A 21,178-nucleotide genomic window follows, 5' to 3' on the forward strand; every position below is an offset into this window, starting at 1 on the left:
GATCCTGCAGTGCTTCTGTAACCACTCCCCTCCCCAAAAACTAACTTGAAACATGTATGCACCCTATTGTAAAATAAAAATATATCCTGTACCTACCACTGTTGTATATTAACCCTGCTTGCATTTGCTAGCAGTCTACCATGGATTTTACCTCCCTTTACTCTCCTACGCTCTTTCCCACTCGTTTGAGTGCTCGTAGCTTACCACTGTGCTTACTCAGTTAGGCCACCAGGTGGCATTGTTCAAGCACTACCTATCTTTTAATACAAGCCAAAAGTACAGTAACTGTTCTATTAAATTACCACTGCCCTGTTTTAGCCCTATTAATGCTTACTATAGTCTACTAAACTGCTACTGCCCTCTTTTCAGCTCCTATCCCTTGTCAACCCTCTGCATCCTTCTAATTTCATGCACATGGTACATTATACCAGTGCCTCCTTACCTCTGAGCTAGTTCTCAGCTTCACTGATAACTTTTCACTGGCTTTCTTCCTTCCCCTTGGCTCTACCCACTCCATTCGCCCTGCGAGCTCACTCTGCTCCCCTACCCTGCCCCCAATTTCCACCCGCCCCCTCAATTAGTGACCACCTCCCAGCTTTCATTTACCGTGCAACCACCTCCCATCCACCCAAACATCAATATATTCAGACTCGCAACCTTAGTAAATTTGACCTCAAAACCTTCTCTAACTCAAACAAATGAACTGGAACATTCTAAAAACCCTTCCACTCAATAAAGCCATAGACCACTTTAATTCTACTTTCCTAGACGGTCTAAATTCCCTAGCTCCACCAAGGAAAAAAAGAATAAAAACAATAACTGCCCCTTGGCTAACCAAAGAAACAAAGAAAATTATGCATCAGAGACAAATCCTGGAAGCTTTACCAAAAGAATAAACTTCCTGAAACCCTTCTCCAATATACACAGTTCCGTAACTTTGCAAAAAAATCTTCAAAGACAAAAAATCCTACTATACTAAGCTCCAGTCCAACCATCCCCAAAACCCTAGGCTTTTTTGGAACTCCATAAACTCACTCCTCAACCCGGGCTCCAAAAATAACTCCTGTCCGGATCCAAGTAAATCTGACCTCGAATTAGCCTCACTATTCAAAACTCTTTCTTTATAGAGTCAATATCCGACCTAATGAAAACATTTCCTAACAACAACCCATTTCTCTTGCATTCCACCTCATCTAACTCCCCAAATAATTTCCCCCTATGTTTAAACCTGTCTCCACTAACTACATAAAAAGACTTCTATCCAAACTTAAACTCTGCTCCAATACACCTGACAACATCCCCTCTTCCTTTCCTAAGTCTACTGCCAATGGTATAGCTCTCCCAATTAATATCCTAATTAATAGATCCATAAAGGAATCCTATGTCCCTAAATTCTGGCGTTCCGCCTTTATTCTTCCTCTCCACAAGGGAGGCAAAAACACTAACTTTTCAAACTTCCACCTTATAGCTCATCTCTCTCCAATCTCCAAAATCCTAGAAAAATGCATCCACCTCCAACTTATGCCTTTTCTGACTAAACACCAACTTCTTACCCCTACCCAACATGGCTTCCAACCAGGACATAGCACCATAACAGCTCTACTCTCATTCTTAGAAACTGTCAATCAAGCCCGAGATTCTGGGAACTTAGTATCCACAGTGTTCCTAGATCTCTCTAAAGCATTCAATACTGTTTCCCATAAGCACCATCTAAGTCACCTCGCAAACCTAAATCTCTCCCAAAACACTCTTTTCTGGTTCTCAAGCTGTCAGATAGATCTCGGGTTGTGAAATGGAAAAAAAGGCACCTCACCTTTCTTACCCACCCTTACTGAAGTACCACAGGGGTCCATCCTCGGACCAATGCTGTTTAATATCTTTATCAATAACTTTCACTCTGCTATTCCTAATGCTAAAGTCATCCAATATGCAGATGACTCTACACTTGTCTGCTCTGCCTCTAACCTCCCTGAACGACTCTACACTTGTCTGCTCTGCCTCTAACCTCCCTGAACTCCTATCTAAAACTCAGACTGCCTTCTCAACTACTGAGATCTGGATGAGCCAAAATCACCTTTCTCGCAATGCTACTATTCGCACCTTCAAAATCTTTCTCTTTTGATAAAAATTCCTTCCAAGTCCTTAGCCAAAGCAACTCTCTGATCGAAGCTGTTCCTTTTGCCTAGCTACTTGGTGTAACTATAGACTAACACCTCAAGTTTGACATCCATATTCAGCAAAATATAAAGAAAACCCACAAAAAAATAGGTATGCTATACAGGAACAACCACTTCCTCTCTGCTTCTACCAGGCATACTCTGGCCTCCTCTTACCTCCTTCCCTCCCTTCTGTACGGTGCCCCACTACTAACCAACCTATCCTCTTCCATCACTTCCAAACTTGAAAGCTGTTATAACAACATTTCTAAATTTGCCACCAAAGCCAAACATTCAACTCATCACTGTTACCCTCCAATCCCTCAACTGGTTAGAATTTCCAAATTGCCTAGACTTCCTCCAGCTTACTACATCCCAGAGACTAATATTTAATCCAACTAAATGCTCCGCTCTAACCAACATCCTTCCCTCAGACACCCCAAATAGAACTTTCAGATCTGAACACCAAAACTTAATTACTGTCCCCAAACCTAAACATCCTGCTGGACAACTTCTCCTCTCCTTCTCCTTAGGTAAGAAATGGAACTCTATGGAACTCTCTCCCTTCCACACCAAGGACAACGTCAAATGCAAAACTTCAAAACTCAGCTTTACACTTACCACTCCTCCAAATGAAAATGCAACTGCATTCTACCTAGAACTCTAACAAAAGCCCCTGGGAGGGTATCAAGCACCTTACAGCTGGCTATAACCTTTTACAGCTAAATCCCATATGATCTCTTACACTCTGTAAATATTGTACATAGCTTTTGACTTTAACTGTGTGAATTTGTTAAAATGTATCTGCACGATATTTTTCCACTATGGGCAATATTACGCTTTGCATTATTTGATATGTATTTGCACTTATTTTTAATTGAACTGCTATCTTTATTGTAATCTGTTTCTTGGAGCTTTTCTCCTCTGGCCTCCACTGAAAACGGGCTCTCTGGGCCCAGTGGACTTCACCAGTAATCAAACTGGAAATAAATAAATAAATTAGAAAATCTGATCAGTTGTTTGTTTCTTTTTATCCTAGATCCCTAGATTAGCCGTATCCAAACAAACTATTTCTTCTTGGATCGCTAAACCCAATTCTTTTTGTTATTTTCACAATAAAAGAGCCTTCCTTCATTTGTAAAGGCTCATTCTACTACAACTGTGACACCACACCTTCTGGTTCTTTTTCAAGGGTTTGGATACTAATTCTATTCTTGAAGCAGCTAACTTTCGGACTTCTGCGCATATTTTTAGCGAGCACTACAAGTTGGAGAGCTACAGCTGATTTTGCTAGGGCCATCATTCATGGCTTCCTAGAAGGCTCTGCTGGTCCTCTCTCTCAAGTTTCTTCACCTTTGGCACTCTCTCAGATGTAAGAATACTCCAACAGTGATATGGAAGGATATAGTACAGTTGTGTAAAATCTTACCTCAACAGTAGATGTCCTTCCCTTCACTGTTGCAATACTCACTCTTGCCCTCCCCTCCCTCGTCCATTTCTTTTCTGGATGTACTGGCTACTTCTTGGTTTTCCTTGGACTGCTGTTCCTACTGGGCTTTTCAGTTCTGAGGATGGTACATCCAGACGTCACCTTTATGCCCTACTCCATGTGAGGAGCATACGTGTGATGTATGGTGCACCTCAAATCAACCTAAAGCTTTAGTATACTGGCCAGGCGCCAGGCTGCCCTACGCAGGGAATTCCAGACATAAAGAACACTGCAACAGTGAAGGGAAAGACATCTACTGTTATGGTAATATTTTACACAACTGCATTTTCTCCAGTTAAAATGACTTCTAGATTAATTATTCTAGTTCTTTTTTCAGAACATGTGAATTTTTCAACTGTCTTTCTTTTCAAGTGCAAAAATACTCCATCAATCTATATCTTTTCTGCAGCTCAAACTTGTCTGAAAGCCTTATATTCAGTAATGTCAGCCAATTTGCAAATAGTCTATTTTTGGTTAAAGATCCCATATTCGGCCATTACACCTTATTACCTTCCTTTCTGTCTACCTTGCAGAATCATTCAAATAAATGATGCTCTCAAAGGTAAAAGGAGTTCATGTTGTTTAGTGTTTCAAAGTGTCAAAATGTTCACCCTAGGATACTAATTCACAAACAAAAGTACAGAACACAAGAAATCCTCCTGGAAAGCTACTGTCACTATGAAATTACCTTTCTGGACAGAACTATGCAAGGATAGGAGCAACGTTTACATGTGGGCCCAACAGAATGCTGTTGTTGTGTCTTTCGGCTTTTCCCGGTTAGGGGTCGCCACAGCAGAACTCCGGTCCGCTAATGATTGGCAGTAGATTTTTACGTGCCGAGTTGCCGGCCCCGACGCACAACCTTCAACGAAGGTACGCCCATTCACGCATGTCTCCACACAGAAGATGCTCTAGCTGAGAATCTAACAGGACGTCTTACTGTGAGGTGACAAGGAAAATTTTGAGATCACTATGCTTAAAGCTGGCAGTTATGGACTAAGAAATGAAATGCAAAATCATAACTGTGACGATTATAAATAAATCTGGAGCAAATATTCACAACACAAGGGTATTATCCCAGTGCAAAATCATTCCAGAGAGTTATTTTGGATGCTGCTTAAAGTAATTTTGGGGATAAATATGCAAAAGAAAAATCAGCACTGTTTGTGAAGTTAGATCAAATTAATAAGTTGAAAATCTATGCCAAAATGTTAAGAAATGGCATAATTATGGATGTACTTCAGATGAAGGAAAATACTCAAAATTGATTCAATGCCATACAAGAAGCACTAGAATCAGACCAGAAAAAGCCCCAAGTAGTACTCTACAGCTTCAGTGTAAAAATGTAAACAAACAAAATCTAAATCAAGTATAGCCATTGCAAATATTTAATCACAAGAGATGGAACTTGTGTGATGAAACTGGTGCTTTAAGCTGTGAATACTGAGATATCCTTACAGGCTGACAATTCTAGATGTAACAAAAAAAAAAAAGGGTTATACTTCCCATCCACGTCATTAAGAACACAACAGATTAATAAAGACAGTGATTACTTTTACAAAGATACGCATTTTGATTACAGACTTGTATGAATGAAGGCAAGTACTTGCGTAACCTGTAAAAAGCATCACCAATGTACTGTTAAAAAGTTAAATGGCTTGCTTCAACAATTTACTGCAGTGCTTTGGGTGGATTCTGCATAGTTCCTTGTTCAAAGTTAACCATTATGGATCACTTCAGATTCAGGCTTTACAATATTGCAAATGATCAAACTAAATTTGTCACTACAAGTCCTTCAGCTCTGTAGGTGGTCAATTTGTTCATTATCTACATTTACCTTTGCATTTTTATTGCAATACTGTTTAATTTCTAGGAAATCAGATGTTGAGAAAAGCTAAGGAACAGGTAGTGATTTGGTTCCTACCATAATTGTCAGATTACAGTGTTAATGCAGTGCTCACTGACAGCAGGAATAAATTATCAAATCTGGCAAAAGATATTCAACTGTATTTTATGTGATCTTTCTCAGTTTTTGTATGTTTTTTGAGACACAGCATTCTGTTAAGTAGCCTGCATCAACCAATTGGCTCAAATCTGACAATCAAAGGTAACTGCTGAAAAGGCCCATGATGAAAATCACTTTTTCCTCTAATAAGAAAATCTGAAGTGTATGTCTGGAGCATTCCTGCCAAAAAATTAATTTCCCAATAATGAAAGGAAATCAATGACAAGCTAGTCAGCACAAACAGCTTTAGACAATGCCATAAATAATTATTTTAAAATACTGACCTTGAATCAGATGCCCAGTGCATGGCATAGATTTTAGCTAAATGCCCCCTCAAAGTACGTCGTGTTCTCATTTGAATTCGTCCCACTGACTCCAAGTTTCCAGTAATCTGAAATAAAACAAAAAGTACTGAGATTTTTTTAATGAAACCTTTTGGGAGCGTACTTGGCTTGCACAGGACATTAATACATTGGCAGAACAAAACATTTATAAAAAGTATGAACCGTGGGTTTAGATGACTTCCACCATTAAAGTAACACCCTAACTTTATGTGCAAAAATGGAAAAAGGGGTTGTGGATGGATGGATTCACAAAAATAAACATAAAAGCATGACTTTTACACAGATAAGGACAACCTGGCAAAAGTCTTTCCATGCCTACTGGTTAAGGTGGAAATCTTAGCCTGCATCACTTCTTAAATTCGGTTACAGTTTTTAACACTATTACATTTCTCCTACCTACACTAATGAGAAATATTTTCCCTAATCCCTTCTCTTATTAAAACTGTGTCCTTTTTCTCAATCACTTATTTAAAGCATGGTACCCACTTAGCACATTGGAATGAAAACTACACACATCATACTCCAATGAAAAAAGTTTACAAGTCTCAATATTTTGTTTGCTACTAAAATCACTCAAAGTGGTCTGTTTAGTACTAAAGTCTCTCAGTGATGTATGCATGTTTTTTTTTTTTTTTTTTTTTTAATTTGTTATACCCCAAAACAGCCAGACAGCTGAAGCACTAACTTGATTTAATCTTCAGTGAAATGTGTTTGTACAACACAAAGCACACCAACTTGGTGAAACCTACTTCAGGAAGGCAACATATTTTGGGGTAGTCTTCTCCCTTCACTTAAAATGAGTCTATGGAGACTTTCTGTACATTTTTTTTACTGCACCTAGTAAGACAGTCATCTGTTCATTTCACTAACTCCATCTGCTTCTGTCTATAAACATTCCTTCTCATGGCCATCTGAATGTTAAACCAAGAAAGAGCTGTAAATGAAGTCACTTCTGTTCAAGTGAAGACCATGCTTTTCTAACAGGTGTGAAGTAGTAATGTGCGTCTGACTACTCGCACTTAGTCCGCATTAAATTTCAAGACTTTACAGGACCTGTAGCTAGAATCGGTGATCTGCTTGGTTTTCTTCAATATAAAAAAAGGTTAAAAGGTCACACAGACAAACCATTCAGTAAAAAACTGCAAGAAAAAAACAGCCAATCTTTAAGGGCATCAGCTGGGTTTAAAGCCAAACTATCCACTTATGCTATGTCGATGAGATCAATAAAAAAGGTGAAAACATGCATGTCCACAGCTAGTGGGGGGTTGTGGCTTTAGTGACGTGAATGTAACCATAAGGACTTAAGGTAAAAAACAGTCATGGTCATTCAGAAGCCATGTAGCTGAAACACGATGTCCTTAAGGGATCACTTGCATATATCCCCATGGACCTTAACTACAGGAGGTTTAAAGTATCACACAGTGAAAACCTCAGCTTGGCTGGGTTTTTCTTGTAGTTTTTTTCTTTGTTTAAAGTAATAAATGTCTTGGATGGTGACAACCCCTTTTTCTTAAATTTGTATATATCCTGGATGGAGATAACAGTTCTTTATTTAATAGCTTGCTTACATGAAAACAGCCTATGCTACACAAGAGATTTTCTGAGAAATATGAGAGGGAGACTATAGTTGTGTTAAGAACTTAACACAACTGTAAATGTTTAAGCGCATTCACTATAGAAGTCCTTAGTGAGATATCTAGCCTGCAGGTAGCCCACAGCCAGTCCTTAGTGAGATATCCAGCCTGCAGGTAGCCCACAGCCAGCCCACTTACAGAAATTTCCCCAGTGGCCTCAGCAGACTCCCTCCCACCAACATCAAGATGTTGGTGGTTTATGAGTAGGACACAGGCTATCACCATCCTGAGATCTTTCTTGCCTCAGCTGGACAAACAGCTTGGCCCAGGTGTCAGAGCACGCGTAGGACAATTAAAACAAAAACCCACCCATGAGACCCCAACTTCCTTGCCCAGGATTTATGCAAGTTCAAAGGAAGAGGGGGCTGGTAGGAAGAGGACATTGAAGGTGGCAAACAAAAGTAGTACAGGCCACCCACTGTAAACCTACAATTTACTTCCATCTGTTTACCAAAACGTCCAGTCATAACCCCTTTTCAGAGGGGGCCCAGGAAGCAACTCTCTATCAATAGTATATATTTTAACTAACAAAGTTGATTTACATAGATTTGCTTGTAACACATTTGACAAAAACAGTAGCAGAACACTCAGTCTGTAATAATTACACTACAAAAAACAAAGACATAGCTCTCATTTTGCTGCACAAGTAGACAGCTGTATCTATTCAGAAAAAATTGGACAAAACATGTTTTACAATATCTAAAAAGTCTTGTTGAATAAAGGACAAATGAAAGAAGGAAACATTAAGTGAAAGATTAGCAAGAGAATCAGAGTTAGAAGCAAAATAGGTTTTGCGCTTATGGAGATAAAATCGCGAGAGTATTTGTACTTGCATTGTGTTTATAGATGGAAAAGGTTCAAAAGAGATTGGGTGTGAGAGAAACAGACAGGTAGGCAGATTCAGAAAGGGGATCATCCTAGTGCTTCAAGTGAACAGATATCAACATGGCTGAACATTCAAGTGGAAGAGTCCGAATGGACAGGGACTTGTAGCTTGAAGTTGAAAGAACCTTCACCTGTGTGAGGCGAGCAATAACAGGTCTAGCTGGCAAAGAGAAATGGTTTTAATTGACCTTGACATAATTGGGAATTAATGGATTCATAGATTAAGAGGAGAAAATTCCAGAGTTTGACAGAGTTTGACCACACTACAAGAGTGAAAGGCTTTGACGTAAGAGCTAAAGGCAGAGATGAAAGAGGGAGTGGGTAGGATGGAACAGAGACTTCAACAATGAATGTACAATGAATGCACTTGAACAATTACGACAGGTTCCTAACACAACCATCTTATGTTTACTGTACAATAAAGTGGTATGATTCCTACAGCATTAGACTAGTGTGTGGCTAGCACTGACTCGGCTGACTAGGATAGTAGAGACAAACCCTGCACCTTCGCCCCTGAAGAAACTCTAGATTACAGTGCTTTGAGGTGCTGACTGAGGATCAAAGGAAGTTACTAGACTAACAGTCCTACTGCCTTTTTAAGCCAAGCCAGTCATGCCCCAATCTTCTAAAGATCAGGGTCCACAGGCTAGAAAGGCTTTGGTGTGTAAGTGTGCCTTAGTACGGAAGCTACAAATTGTCATTGTTCAAAAAGACCACAGGTGACAAGCCAAGTGTGAATTTGTGATTTCCCATCCACTGGTCCAAACTGAGTTTGAATATGCTTCAAGAAGAGCTCAGTTTCGCATGAATGGACAGTTTGTTCCAGAGAAGGGGTAATCCCAGAGACACATACCTGTCCCTCTGACATGTTTTGTTTAAGTCACAGACAAGGCCTAGATCCTTAGATTAGAGAATTCTAGTGCTGCTTGTTTTGCGAATGTGCAGCAGATGCATCAGGGTTGGATTGGAGAATGCCTTGTAGGTTAGGCATAGATCGTCCCTCAGTAGTCTGTAGGAGATTGAGCACAGGGACAGAGCTTTGAGGCAGTCCACAGAGAACATATTTAGACTGTATCAATTTAGTGAATAACCACAGTGACTGCTCCAAATGTTGCAAATGCATCATCAGGTACATGTTGAAGGGTGCACTGTACTCGATTACTGGTCTAATAAGAGCAGAGTATAGTGGGACTATAATCTTAGATTTGAATGTCATGCCCTTACTTATAAAATGTGCCATATAAAAGGCTTTTCTTAGTACCATGGACACAGTGATCACCTTAACTGTCAACCTGAATTCACAAGACCTCTACCACTGGGTCTGCTCCTACGGAAGTGTTATCAAGGATGTAATTTGCAGGGTTGGTCATCTTCTTAAAAGGTACAAGTGTGCATGTTTTTTGATTCAGTTTTAGGCCATGGTTCTGGTACCAGTTATTTGTCTGTGTCAGACCTTCCTGGAAGATATCTGCATCTTTCAGGATTCAGTGATGCATTGCACCCAACTTGCAGTAAATCATCAAATTTGCTAAGCTAAAGGCTCTCTACATTTGCCTTGATCTCATAGACGTATATCCCAACAGGAAAGGCCCTGTGGGACAACAGTAGTTACAGGCCTCTTGGTGGAGGTGGATTACCTCACCCTAACTTCATGTACCTTATCTGTGAGCCACTTGGTAAACATTGGGTGACAAAGGGATTTATACCTAAATTTGAGAGTTTGTCCAATACCAGAGTGAAATATTGTGTCAAATGCCTTTGCTAGATCAGGATAGGCAGTATGTACTTGTTCTGCCCTTGTACATTTCTCTAGTGACCTTCTCAATGTCAGCCATCAAATTTAGTAGGCATGACTTGCCCTTGATGACACCAAACTGGGATGGGTCCAGTGTCTGAAGATTTTCTTTCTACTTGTTTAACAGGTCCACAATAATTCTTTACATGGCCTTGTATACAAGACTAGTCAATCTTATGGGTCTGTTGATGGTCCACCTTTACGTAGAGGGATGACTGCAGCAGTCCTCTATTCCCTTGGGACAAAACCTGTCTGGTGGCTGTGGTTTTGTAGAGATTCTATTGGGTCTGACAGGACATGTTTCAAGCATATCTCTCAACTGTCCCTGATTTTGACTCAAATTTTAACTCCGCCCCTCTTAATCCCTCCTAAAACTAGTGACTTTTGGAAGAAAGGTGGTAAATTACACTTAATGAATAATGGCAATAATTAAGAGTTATAAACTTCTTTTACTTCAGAAAATGTGTATTAATTCATATGCTCTGATTCTGTCAATGTTTCAAGTTAATAGCACTAATATTTTAAAAGTGTCCTTGATTGTCCCTGTTTTTTCTTGACTTGTCCCTGATTCTGTTGAAATTTGTCCCCAATTGGTTGAGAGGTCTGGTTTCAAGCTATTTAGGAGGCATCCTGGGATATTATCAGTGTTTCTATGCTAGAGTCTTGCCTCCAAGGACACAGTGTAATTACATCTCTCACATAATGTGTCAATCTGCTTAAGAATAATGTAGTCTTACTGTTATATTTATTTACTGAGATTGATTACTAGAAAAGTCCGACTGGGTAGAAACCCATTTTCAGCAGAGGCCTGGGGAGAAAAGCTTCAAATTATTTTAAGAACAATAATTTTACACTCTTAGGTTCATATGTAGGTACTAGGCTATCAGCCCTAGGGCCTATACAAGCCCAGCCAAAAAGGTACCCTGGCTTTTGCCACTCAAGAAAATTACTGTCCTGTGCCACTGTCGAGCAGAGCCAGATCTTTGAAAATAAAACAAAAACATCTGCAGTTTAAATAATTATAACAAATTAAACAGAATATAAAAACATTGATAAAAATTGATACAAGTTATAGGACAATCATTTAATATTTAGAGAAAATATAGACAGTTTGCAGAGAAACTAAATTAAGTTGGTCTAGTACAAATAGGAATTGCAATATGAAGTGAGGGAAAAACAGGCTTATGGTATGTTTAGAAAGTCAGGCAAGATAATTTGACAGAAGTAAGGAAGTACGTAAAGAAGGGAGAGTGAGGAGGTACAAGGAATGAATAGGTACTTTTTCACATTTAAGGATATAGTTTATCCTGGTTTTGAGCAAACACAGAACCAGATTATAGCTAGGAAGTCTTTCAGAGTGGTTTTGAAAGATTGGAGAGAGGGTACTGACCTGATGTATACAGGTAAGGAGTTCCAGGCCTTAACAACCTTGCACAAGTTCAGACAATGCTCAGCAGATATGACAGGTTTGTGGACAGACAGGATTTTCTGGTTACTGGATCGCAATAACGTTGTCAGTAAGCATAACACAATTGCTACACTGTCTCAGGATATACAACAAAAAGAAAGAGAAGCCTGTCAAGAAGTAAGAGGAAGTGTGTACAACACAGAAAAAGTCCCTCATTAATGTAAACAAGCGAATCAGGGAACTAGTCAAGTTTATGAAAGCAGACTTTGAAGTTAAAATAGCCTCCAAAGCTAAAGATAACCATAAGACACTTTTCAGTTTTGTCTGCAATCTTAAGGGCAGCACTCAACAATGTGCAGAATTAGTTGTAGATGGCATCACCTATACTCAGCCTGAGGATATAGCAAATCTGCTGGTTGACAAATTCATCTCAAATTTCACCTTTCCATTACCCCTATTTCGCCCACAAGAAATACCTTCCATCACTCTTCTGCCAGATATCACCAAAAACTAGGTTGCTACAGCACTCTCTAAAGCTGAAAACACTGACTCAAAGGGACCTGATGATACATCAGGTTGCCTCTTAAAAGAGCTTAAATCAGGACTTATCAGGCCCATTAGCACCTTTATTTAACCAGTCTCCAGACTGCCTTTGTTCAGATACACCGGACAGCAACAGTCATCCCTCTGCATAAAGGGTGACCATTTACTGCCCCAGGAAATTACACACCCATAACTTTGACCAGTCTTATATGCAAGTTCATGGAAAGAATAATCATGGACCTGATAAATGGCATAGGAAACCTCCAAATACTGGACCTGACCCAATCAGCTTTGTCAAGGACAGGTCATGCCTATTGAATCTGGTGGACTTCTTTGAGAAAGTCACCAAGGCAATGGATGACAGTAAAGTAGTACAAACCTCCTACCTTGACCTGGCCAAGGCACTTGACAGAATTCCCCACTTGGGTATTATAACTAAAGTTACAAAACTGGACATAAATCCCTGCATCATAAGATGAATAACCAATTGTCTCATGTACAGGAAACATGGTTAAAATGGGTGAATCCATACCCAGCAAAAGGCCAATTACTAGTGGTGTGCCACAGGGCTCAGTGCTGGGACCACTCCTGTTCAGAATATACTTCTCTGTAGTCAAGGCTATTGTGGAAGGCCTCTAGATGACAAAGTCTGCAAGCTGGGGGCAATCACCAAATCTCTCAGTGATGCAGACATCTTTCAGGAGGGTCTAGATCAGACAGATTTGTGCCATTACCACAGCCTAAAACTAAATGCGAAAAAATGCATAATCATACCCTTTGGGAAGTCAAATACCCTTGCAAACTGCAACATTTACTGCACATCCCTAAAAGTAGACTCCGAGACAAGAGATCTAAGTACACAGATAGACTGTAACCTGAACTTTGACCACCATATATCCACAGTGGTGAATGCGGCACAACTTATAAATAAAGCTATGGCATGCAGATCCAGGGAAAAGTACAGTTGTGTACACTTACCATAAATGTAGATGTTAGAGTGTATTCACTGTTGCAGTCATTACATTTGGGTAATCTGCTGGCAGGTTGCCCTCAGTCGGCCTGAATTCCAAAGTCTTGGGTCCTGCGTCGGTTGCTGTCTCCTCTTCCATGAAATCAGGTCGTTGGGGGTATAAAACAAGCAGCCGATGCCATTTTCTTTAGTTTTTCTTGCCCCAGATGTCAGGTGCCCCCAAAAAGGTAGCCAAAAAAAAAATATATATATATATATATATATATATATATATATATATATATATATACACACACACACACACACACACACACACACACACACACACACACACATATATAAACTTGTCCTTCATCTACAAGCAAATACACCACATAGGTTGTAGAAGATAGAGAAGGAAAGATAAACTCCAGAATGAAAGGGGGATGGCGGGTAACCTGGACTGCAACAGTGAATACACTCGAACATCTACATTTATGGTAAGTGTACACAACTGTACTATGTTCTTCGTGTTTCACTGTTGCAGTCATTACATTTGGGTAGAATCCCAAAGCTATGGTTGGGAGGCTGGAGCTAAACAGCATTAGGTGCGCTATAAGGCCCTGCAGAACTGCAGTGGCAAAGCCTCTCCTGAACTTAAGAGTAGAGAGGCAAATGATTATGTTTTGTAAAGGTGTGAACAGAACTCCAAGTAGCAGCCTCTAAAATGTCTTTGGTTGGTACTCCTCTGAGAAAGGCTGCTGAAGTAGCTGCAGCTCTGGTGGAATGAGACCTAATGCCCTTGGGCACAGGTTTACCATGGTGTAAATAGCAGAAACGAATGCAGTGGCTTATCCACTTTGAAATAGTCTGCTTTGAAATAGCCTTTCCTTCTGATCCTGCAGCATATGTCACTAGTAATTGCTCAGTTTTTCTTACAGCTTTAGTCCTGCTCAAGTAGAATCTTAGCTGTCTGTGTACGTCCAAGGAATACAGAATTCTCTTCCCCCTTGTTCTGCGGATTTGGATAAAAGGTTGGCAGATGAATAGTTTAAGAGCCACACTGGAAACCACCTTAGGCATAAATGTTGGATTTGTCCTCGGAGACACCCTGTCTGGGTAAAATATGATAAAAGTCTCCACAGTCATGAGGGCCTGTAGCTCTGAGACTCTTCTTGCTGAAGTAATTGCTAATAGCAGAGCTGTCTTCCATGATAAGAACTTTATATCAGCAGTAGCAGCTGGTTCAAATGGAGATAAGGTGAGCTTTTCCAACACATAATTGAGGTCCCATGCAGGTATTGGTGATGATCTAGGAGGCCTTAAATTTTTGGCTCCTCTAAGATACTGCTTTAGTAAAGGATGAGAAAAGATTGGTGGCTCTGTAATGTAATGAGCTGAAATGGCAGAGGCATGGATTTTAATTGATGAGAAAGATAGGCCTTTGTCAAGAATCTCAGTCAAGTATTGTAATATCTGAGGAATATTTGGTTCTGCTGTATCATTTCCTTGTGCTTGATTCCAAGCACAGAATCTCTTCAATTTATCAGCATAAGATTTTCTAGTACTAGGCCTTCTGGCTTTCAAAATGACATCCATCACAGCTTTACTGAGAGGTGTTGTTTGCATAACTACATGATCAGCCATGCTGCCAGGTTCCGTGTCTGGATTTGACTGTGCAGGATCTGATTGTTTTGCTGGGACAGTAGTTGAGGTCCTTGAGGTAAGGTCCAAGCTGGGCATTGAGACAAGTTCCTTAGGATTGCGTACCAGTATTGGCGGGGCCAGTCTGGGGCAATTAGTATCATCTTTGGTTTCTCTTGTCTGGCTTTTAGGAGGACCTTGGGAAGAAGAGGCAGTGGAGGAAAGGCGTAAACTGATAGGTTTTTCCAACTGAAGGATAGGGCGTCCACTTTCCATGCTCGTCTGTGATAAGTCCTTGTGCAGAATCTTTTCAATTGACAGTTTTGAGGGGAGGCAAATAGATCTATGTCTGGACTCCCCAATTTTTTTATCATGCTGAAGACTTGTGGATTTAGCTTCCAATCGTTTGGATCCATAAGGTTTCTGCTTAAATCATCTGCCAGTGTATTTTGCTTTCCTGGCAGGAATTGAGCTTGAAGATGTATTTGATAAGTCAAAGCTGTGTCCCACAGTGCCATGGCTAATCTGCAAAGGGGGTATGAGTGCGTGCCCCCCCTGCTTGTTTACATACCACATGACCGTGGTGTTGTCCGTCCTTATCAGTAGTTGTCCTGGATGAAGTAAGTCCTTGAAGGCTGTCAGGGCATTTTGAACAGCTAGCATCTCTTTCTGGTTGATATGTAGATGCATTTGTTTTTGGGTCCATATGCCCTGAAAGCATCTTCCTGCCATGTGGGCCCCCCAGGCATAATTGGCTGCATCTGTTGTTAAGGTTTGGCTGGCAGGGGGTAGAGTGAAGGCCCGTCCCATGTTTTGGTGACATGCCTTTGCCCACCATAGAAACTCCTGTTGTAGGCAGGGAATGAGAGGAATCATTGTTTCCAGACTGTGACAATGTTGACTCCATAAACTTTTTAGATACCACTGAAGTTTCCTCATATGCAGTCTTGCATATTGAATCAGTAGGATGCAGGACGCCATGAAACCCAAAACCTGCAGAATTTGTCTTGCAGATAACTGGGTTTTTGTTGCCATCAGTTTGAAGTAAGTAGTCAGTTGCCTTTGCTTGTCTGGCGTGAGGTAAGCCATCTGGGCAGTTGTATTCAAGCTTGCACTCAGGAATGTTATCTTTTGAGAGGGTACCAGTTGTGATTTCTTTTAGTTTATTGTGTACCCTAGGCATGTTAGAAGCCTTTTCACAAACGCCAGGTGTTGAAGAAGAATGTCCTTGTTCTCTGCTTGAATGAGATAGTCATCCAAGTAAGGATATATTTGAATACTACTTTGTCTGCAAAATGCAATTACTGGTACCAGGCACTTTGTAAAGATCTTGGGCGCAGTAGATAAGCCAAAGGGCAGTGCAGAGAATTGGAAATGCATTAAGCCAGCCTTGAATCTGAGGTATCTTCTGCAAGACTGCCTTATTGGAACATGCAGGTATGCCTCTTAGGTCTAATGTCACCAGCCAAGCATTCTTGCCCAGCATGTGCAGAGGCTGCTGCAAAGTCAGCATTTTGAATTTTGGAATGTCCAAGTATGTGTTCAAAATTGATAAATCCAGTAGTGGCCCCCAGCCCTTGTCCTTTCTGTGTACCAAGAACAGTCTTAAGTAAAAACCTTGTCCTTTTTCCTGTTCTGGTACTGGCTGAATGGCCCCCATATCCATGAGGGACGTAACCTGTTTCTGTGCCTCTCCCCATTGATTTTTTGGCAGATCTGGCCAACCGTTTGCCAATGGCAGAGTATGGAAATGGAATCTGTATCCCTGTGATACTATGTTTAGCACCCTCTTGTCCTGGGTTATTAACTGCCAATTTTGAGCAAAAAGTGCTAATTATCCCCCTAAGGGTACTGCCAAAAGATAAGTGCTCAAGGCAGAGGGAAGTCATTGGGACTGTTTTCTGTAGGTTTGCGCTTTATCTCCTCCAGATTTGCAGGTAGAAGTGCCCCATTGCTTTGAACTGCATGAATCTTGTGGCTGGTATCTGGAACCTTTAGGGCGTCTGGATTTACCCCTTTGAGCTCTGTCTGACACAGGAAAGGACCAATTTTTTGTAGGCCAATGTCTACTGAATCTTGGTGGCTACACTTGTAAGAAGTCTTTTAAAGTTTGCATAGACTTAGCTTTGTCTTCCATTTTCTTTAAAACCTCTTCTGCCTTAATACCAAACAGAGTGTCATGCTGTAAAGGTGCATCTAGTAATTTAACTTTAACATGATCAAGCAAATTTTGTTCTTTTAACCAGGCATGCCTCCTAATCACAGATCCAGTAACTGTGGCCCTGCAGGAGGCCTCTAAAGAACCAAAACCACATTGCAAAGTATGCTTTCCAACCTGTTCAGCTGCATGCAATAATTCATGCAATTCTTTATTTTCTGCACATTCAGAAATCAACATAATTTTCTGTTTCAGCAATCCCATAACATGTTGTTGATACTTGAGCATATGATACTGGCAGTTTAAGGCCCTGATTGCCAAGGTTGCAGATGTATAAACCTTCTTTCCCCATCTATCCAGTGCCTTTGAATCTCTGTCAGAGGGGGTAGGATTTTTTGCTGTTGAGGCCTTAACTCCCTTTGGACCCTGTGAAATAGTTTCAGGGTCAGCAGCAGGGTTTCTAAATAAAACTTTGTGCGAGTCAGGGACCCTGTAATATCTGTCAGGCTTGCTGGGAGCCAGAGGTAAGGAGTCAGGGGTCAAGCTTGACTCCGAAAACGCATCATCCACAATGTCTAAAACAGGGGGTATGGCTAAAAGGCCTGTGCTGAGGGAGAAGAAGGAAATCCCTGAGCGTCTTTTTTGATTCTGAAAAATCTTGACTCTCCCAGTGAAAATGCTCCCTCAAAGTATGCAAGGTTTCTCCAAATGAATAATCCTCAGGAGGTGATGCAGATGGTACAGACTCCTCTGCATCAGAATCCTCATAGGGAGGAATAGATAATTCCTGATCAGAAAAGGAATCAGAAAAAATAGAAACCTAATCTGAAGATTCATAATCAGTGTCTTGCCTAGGCCTCATCTGGAGGGGGATGGGAACCCCTGATCAAGGTAATAAGGTCTTCAGCCATTTTAATCATCTGTTTTTTAGGCATAGAGGCCTGTGCACATGGCTCATGAGTCGTTTTTTTAGTTTTAGAAGTTGCTTTTGTCTTTGGTTTTGCAGCTGTCGTTGATTTGATATAAAAAAATGTTGAGGTCTGAATACACCCTCAGAAGCTGGTGCCTGCTCAGCGGCTCCGAAACCATCCGAGGGAGATACATCCGTGGGTCCAATACTTTTGAGTATCTCGTGGCATGCCGGACTCCACATGGGTGTCTATAGGGGCCTGCGACTCGAAAGTAGCAGGTATCAGGGGCTGTGAAAGCACCTCATTGAGTACCGGTGAACTGGCGACTGGCTTAGGAGAAGCTTCGTTGTTGGTTTTGGACCTCGGCTGTCTGTCTCTGTCATTTTCTTTGCATTTTTTATGTGCTCCGGTAGTCGGATTGCTATCCGACGACATTTCTGGGTAGTTAAATCTGTTTCCAAAATACCTTGAGGCAAAACTGTACTGACGCTTAATAGTGCGTTGGTTAAATCTAGCACAAAGCTGACAGCCAGGCACGTTGTGATCAGGGCCTAGGCAAGGAATACAGTATAAATGGAAATCCTTATGAGGTATTTGCTTCCCACAAGTAATACAATTATTAACTTTTTCTGACATCGGTATGGAGCAAGAAAAAAGTTTCCCCAACGGGGTACTTAGCTTTAGTAAAGACTTCGGTTCTGAAACTCAAATTCGAATATTTCACGCGTCGTCCGACCGGCACTTGCGAAATGCTTCTGCCTCGGGCACTGCGCGGCAAGAAAGACTAAAAAAAATGGCGTCGGCTGCTTGTTTTATACCCCTGATGACCTGACGTCATGGAAGAGGAGACAGCAACCGACGCAGGACCCAAGACTTTGGAATTCAGGCCGATGGAGGGCAACCTGCTAGCAGATTACCCAAATGTAATGACTGCAACAGTGAAACACGAACATTAATAGTTCCACTGTACTCAGTCCTCACTGGACCAGTAGTCAAGTACAGTGAGTGTACCATTTGACATGTACTTGACAAGCCAATTACAGCAGCTGGAGTGACCTCAGAAGTTCCTCACAAAGAAAATACAGGGTGTAAATAACACTTCCTAAGTGGACTATCCCTTTACTCGGTCTCTTATCGACTATTAAGTGGAGACCCATGCTTAACCTAAATGGCACTGACAAATTCAGCCCTGATGTAGCTGCTACACATCTGAAAGTCAAACAGTACAAGGGTCACCTGATCTAGGGATTTAAACTTAGTCAGTGACTCAAACAAAATCTGATAGAGAGAGGGATACAGGTCTCAGAGACTGGCCCTTCTTTGGAACAGGCTTCTTATTCATATTAAGCAGAGCCCTCCCTGACCCTCTTCAATCAATTTGAAGATACCCAAGGCACGAGCACAAATCCATGCCATTCTTTTCCTCATAGGGGCCATATACTGGGTGAAACTGGGTTGGTGTTGAAGGGCTCTTAAGCTGTTAGCCTTGTAATCTCCTATAAACCTATGCTCATTTTCACAAGGTTGGCTAAAGAGACAGTAGGAAAGTGCACATTTCATGGCTGTGTGTTCTCTATTTTGGGATATACAAAGGGTGGTGAAATTAGGGTTTGGAGTTGTTGGGCTGGGGGAGAGGTCTAGGATTAATTTAAAACACCACTCTTGTGGTAATGCTGCTCAGCAGGTAAACTATCTACTTTACACTCCTCTAGATACTTGAGAAAACAGCAGAGCACACTTTATATGAAAAATTACAACTCTAGATGCCTGCGTCTATACAGGATGCTGCAATCCACTGCTGCACAGCTCTGCATAGGTTATAGATAAGCAAGAGAGGAATCCAATCAGTAAACAGTAAGAATGCAGCATAAGTGTATACAAGGTTCAGATCCTGCAGTATTTGCAATTTTGTCACTATACAAGTGATACTAAATGACTTAGGTCCCCCAGACCAAGTAAAATACAACAGTAAAAATGCAGCAGAAATTCAATAAATGAGGCTCACAACCTGCAGCAATTCACAACTGTCTCACTATTCTGAGTTATGCTACAAGACAAAGGTCTCTAAGTAAAATGCAAACAGAAAAATGCAGTAGAAATGCAATGAATGAGGTCCAGATCCTGAAGCAAGTCACAATTTACCCATTGCCGTGAAGAGAATTAGGTCCCAGACCAAGTTAAAAATTAAAAGAGTAGACTTTTGGTTAAAACAAGAAAAAATGCAGAAAAGTACAATGTACAATTCAGATTAACACATAGGATGTATTAAACTGAAGCTAACATCGGCTTTAAGAGTCTAATGGGGTTGCCTTATCAGTTTGAGATATCAGCGTCCAGTAAAAATAGCATTGGAAGGGGCCTGCAATGCAAACTCTAATTCACAGTAGGGACAGGTAGCTAAAATGCTACCAAGTTTAAAAGCAAAAGAACTGGGTGGGTGAGAAAAAAAATCTAAAAAAAAAATGCAAAACAGCAGTTTTAAAATCAGAACTCTGGTAGCTAGAATACAGATGTTGTTTCTTTCGGCTTTTCCTGGCTAGGGGTCGTCACAGCGGAACTCCGGTCCGCTAATGATTGGTAGTTGATTTTTACGTGCTGAGTTACCAGCCCTGACGCACAACCTTCAACGAAGGTACGCCCATTAACGCATGTCTCCACGCAGAAGACGCTCTATCTGAGAATCGAACCGGACAGCGATTTATTGTGAGGCGACAACGCTACCACAGCACTACCACCTAGAATACAGATAAATACCTTAAATAAAAAACTGTTTCTCAGCTCCTCCCACTAATTAGCTATATCTAATTCCTATTCAATCAATGCACACAAAATAAATGATTTTTAACTGACCCCAGTTGTCAACTTTTAAGAACAAGAAATAAAAACTTTGCAATAAAACAAATGAAAATACAACAAACTGTAACACAAGACCAAAAATTAAAAAGTAATGAAAATATCCAAACCTTAAATGTAGAAAATCCAAAAATCAATGCAATCAAAAAGCAGTTTTAAACTTGTAGCTCATGTAGCTCCTATAACTGCTTCTAAAACTAACTAGATACATTCCTCTTTGAGGAATGCTTTAGTGGCTATCTGACTAAAAGCTGAGTGGGCTTTTACATGCCCTGGCACTGACCTAACCCTAGGCAGAAGAGCAACAACAGACATAACAGGCAAGTCCTTTAGTATCATGTATATTTACAGGCTTTCTCCCTGTCTTTTGCAAGACATAAAAAGTTGCTTTTATTGTCTTGGTA

General features: G+C 40.7%; 1 protein-coding gene across 1 annotated transcript in view; it reads right to left on the bottom strand.

Moving 5' to 3' along the window:
- Positions 1 to 21,178, bottom strand: part of GNB4 (G protein subunit beta 4) — a 1,262,726-nt gene that overhangs the window by 739,306 nt on the left and 502,242 nt on the right. The window contains exon 4 of the mRNA XM_044070378.1: positions 5,935 to 6,041. Coding sequence (XP_043926313.1) covers positions 5,935 to 6,041 — 107 coding nt within the window. The remainder of the gene's footprint in view (positions 1 to 5,934; positions 6,042 to 21,178) is intronic.

Source organism: Protopterus annectens, chromosome 4.part1 (assembly GCF_019279795.1).
Source record: "Protopterus annectens isolate FY-2018-M chromosome 4.part1, PAN1.0, whole genome shotgun sequence".
NCBI lineage: Eukaryota > Metazoa > Chordata > Ceratodontiformes > Protopteridae > Protopterus > Protopterus annectens.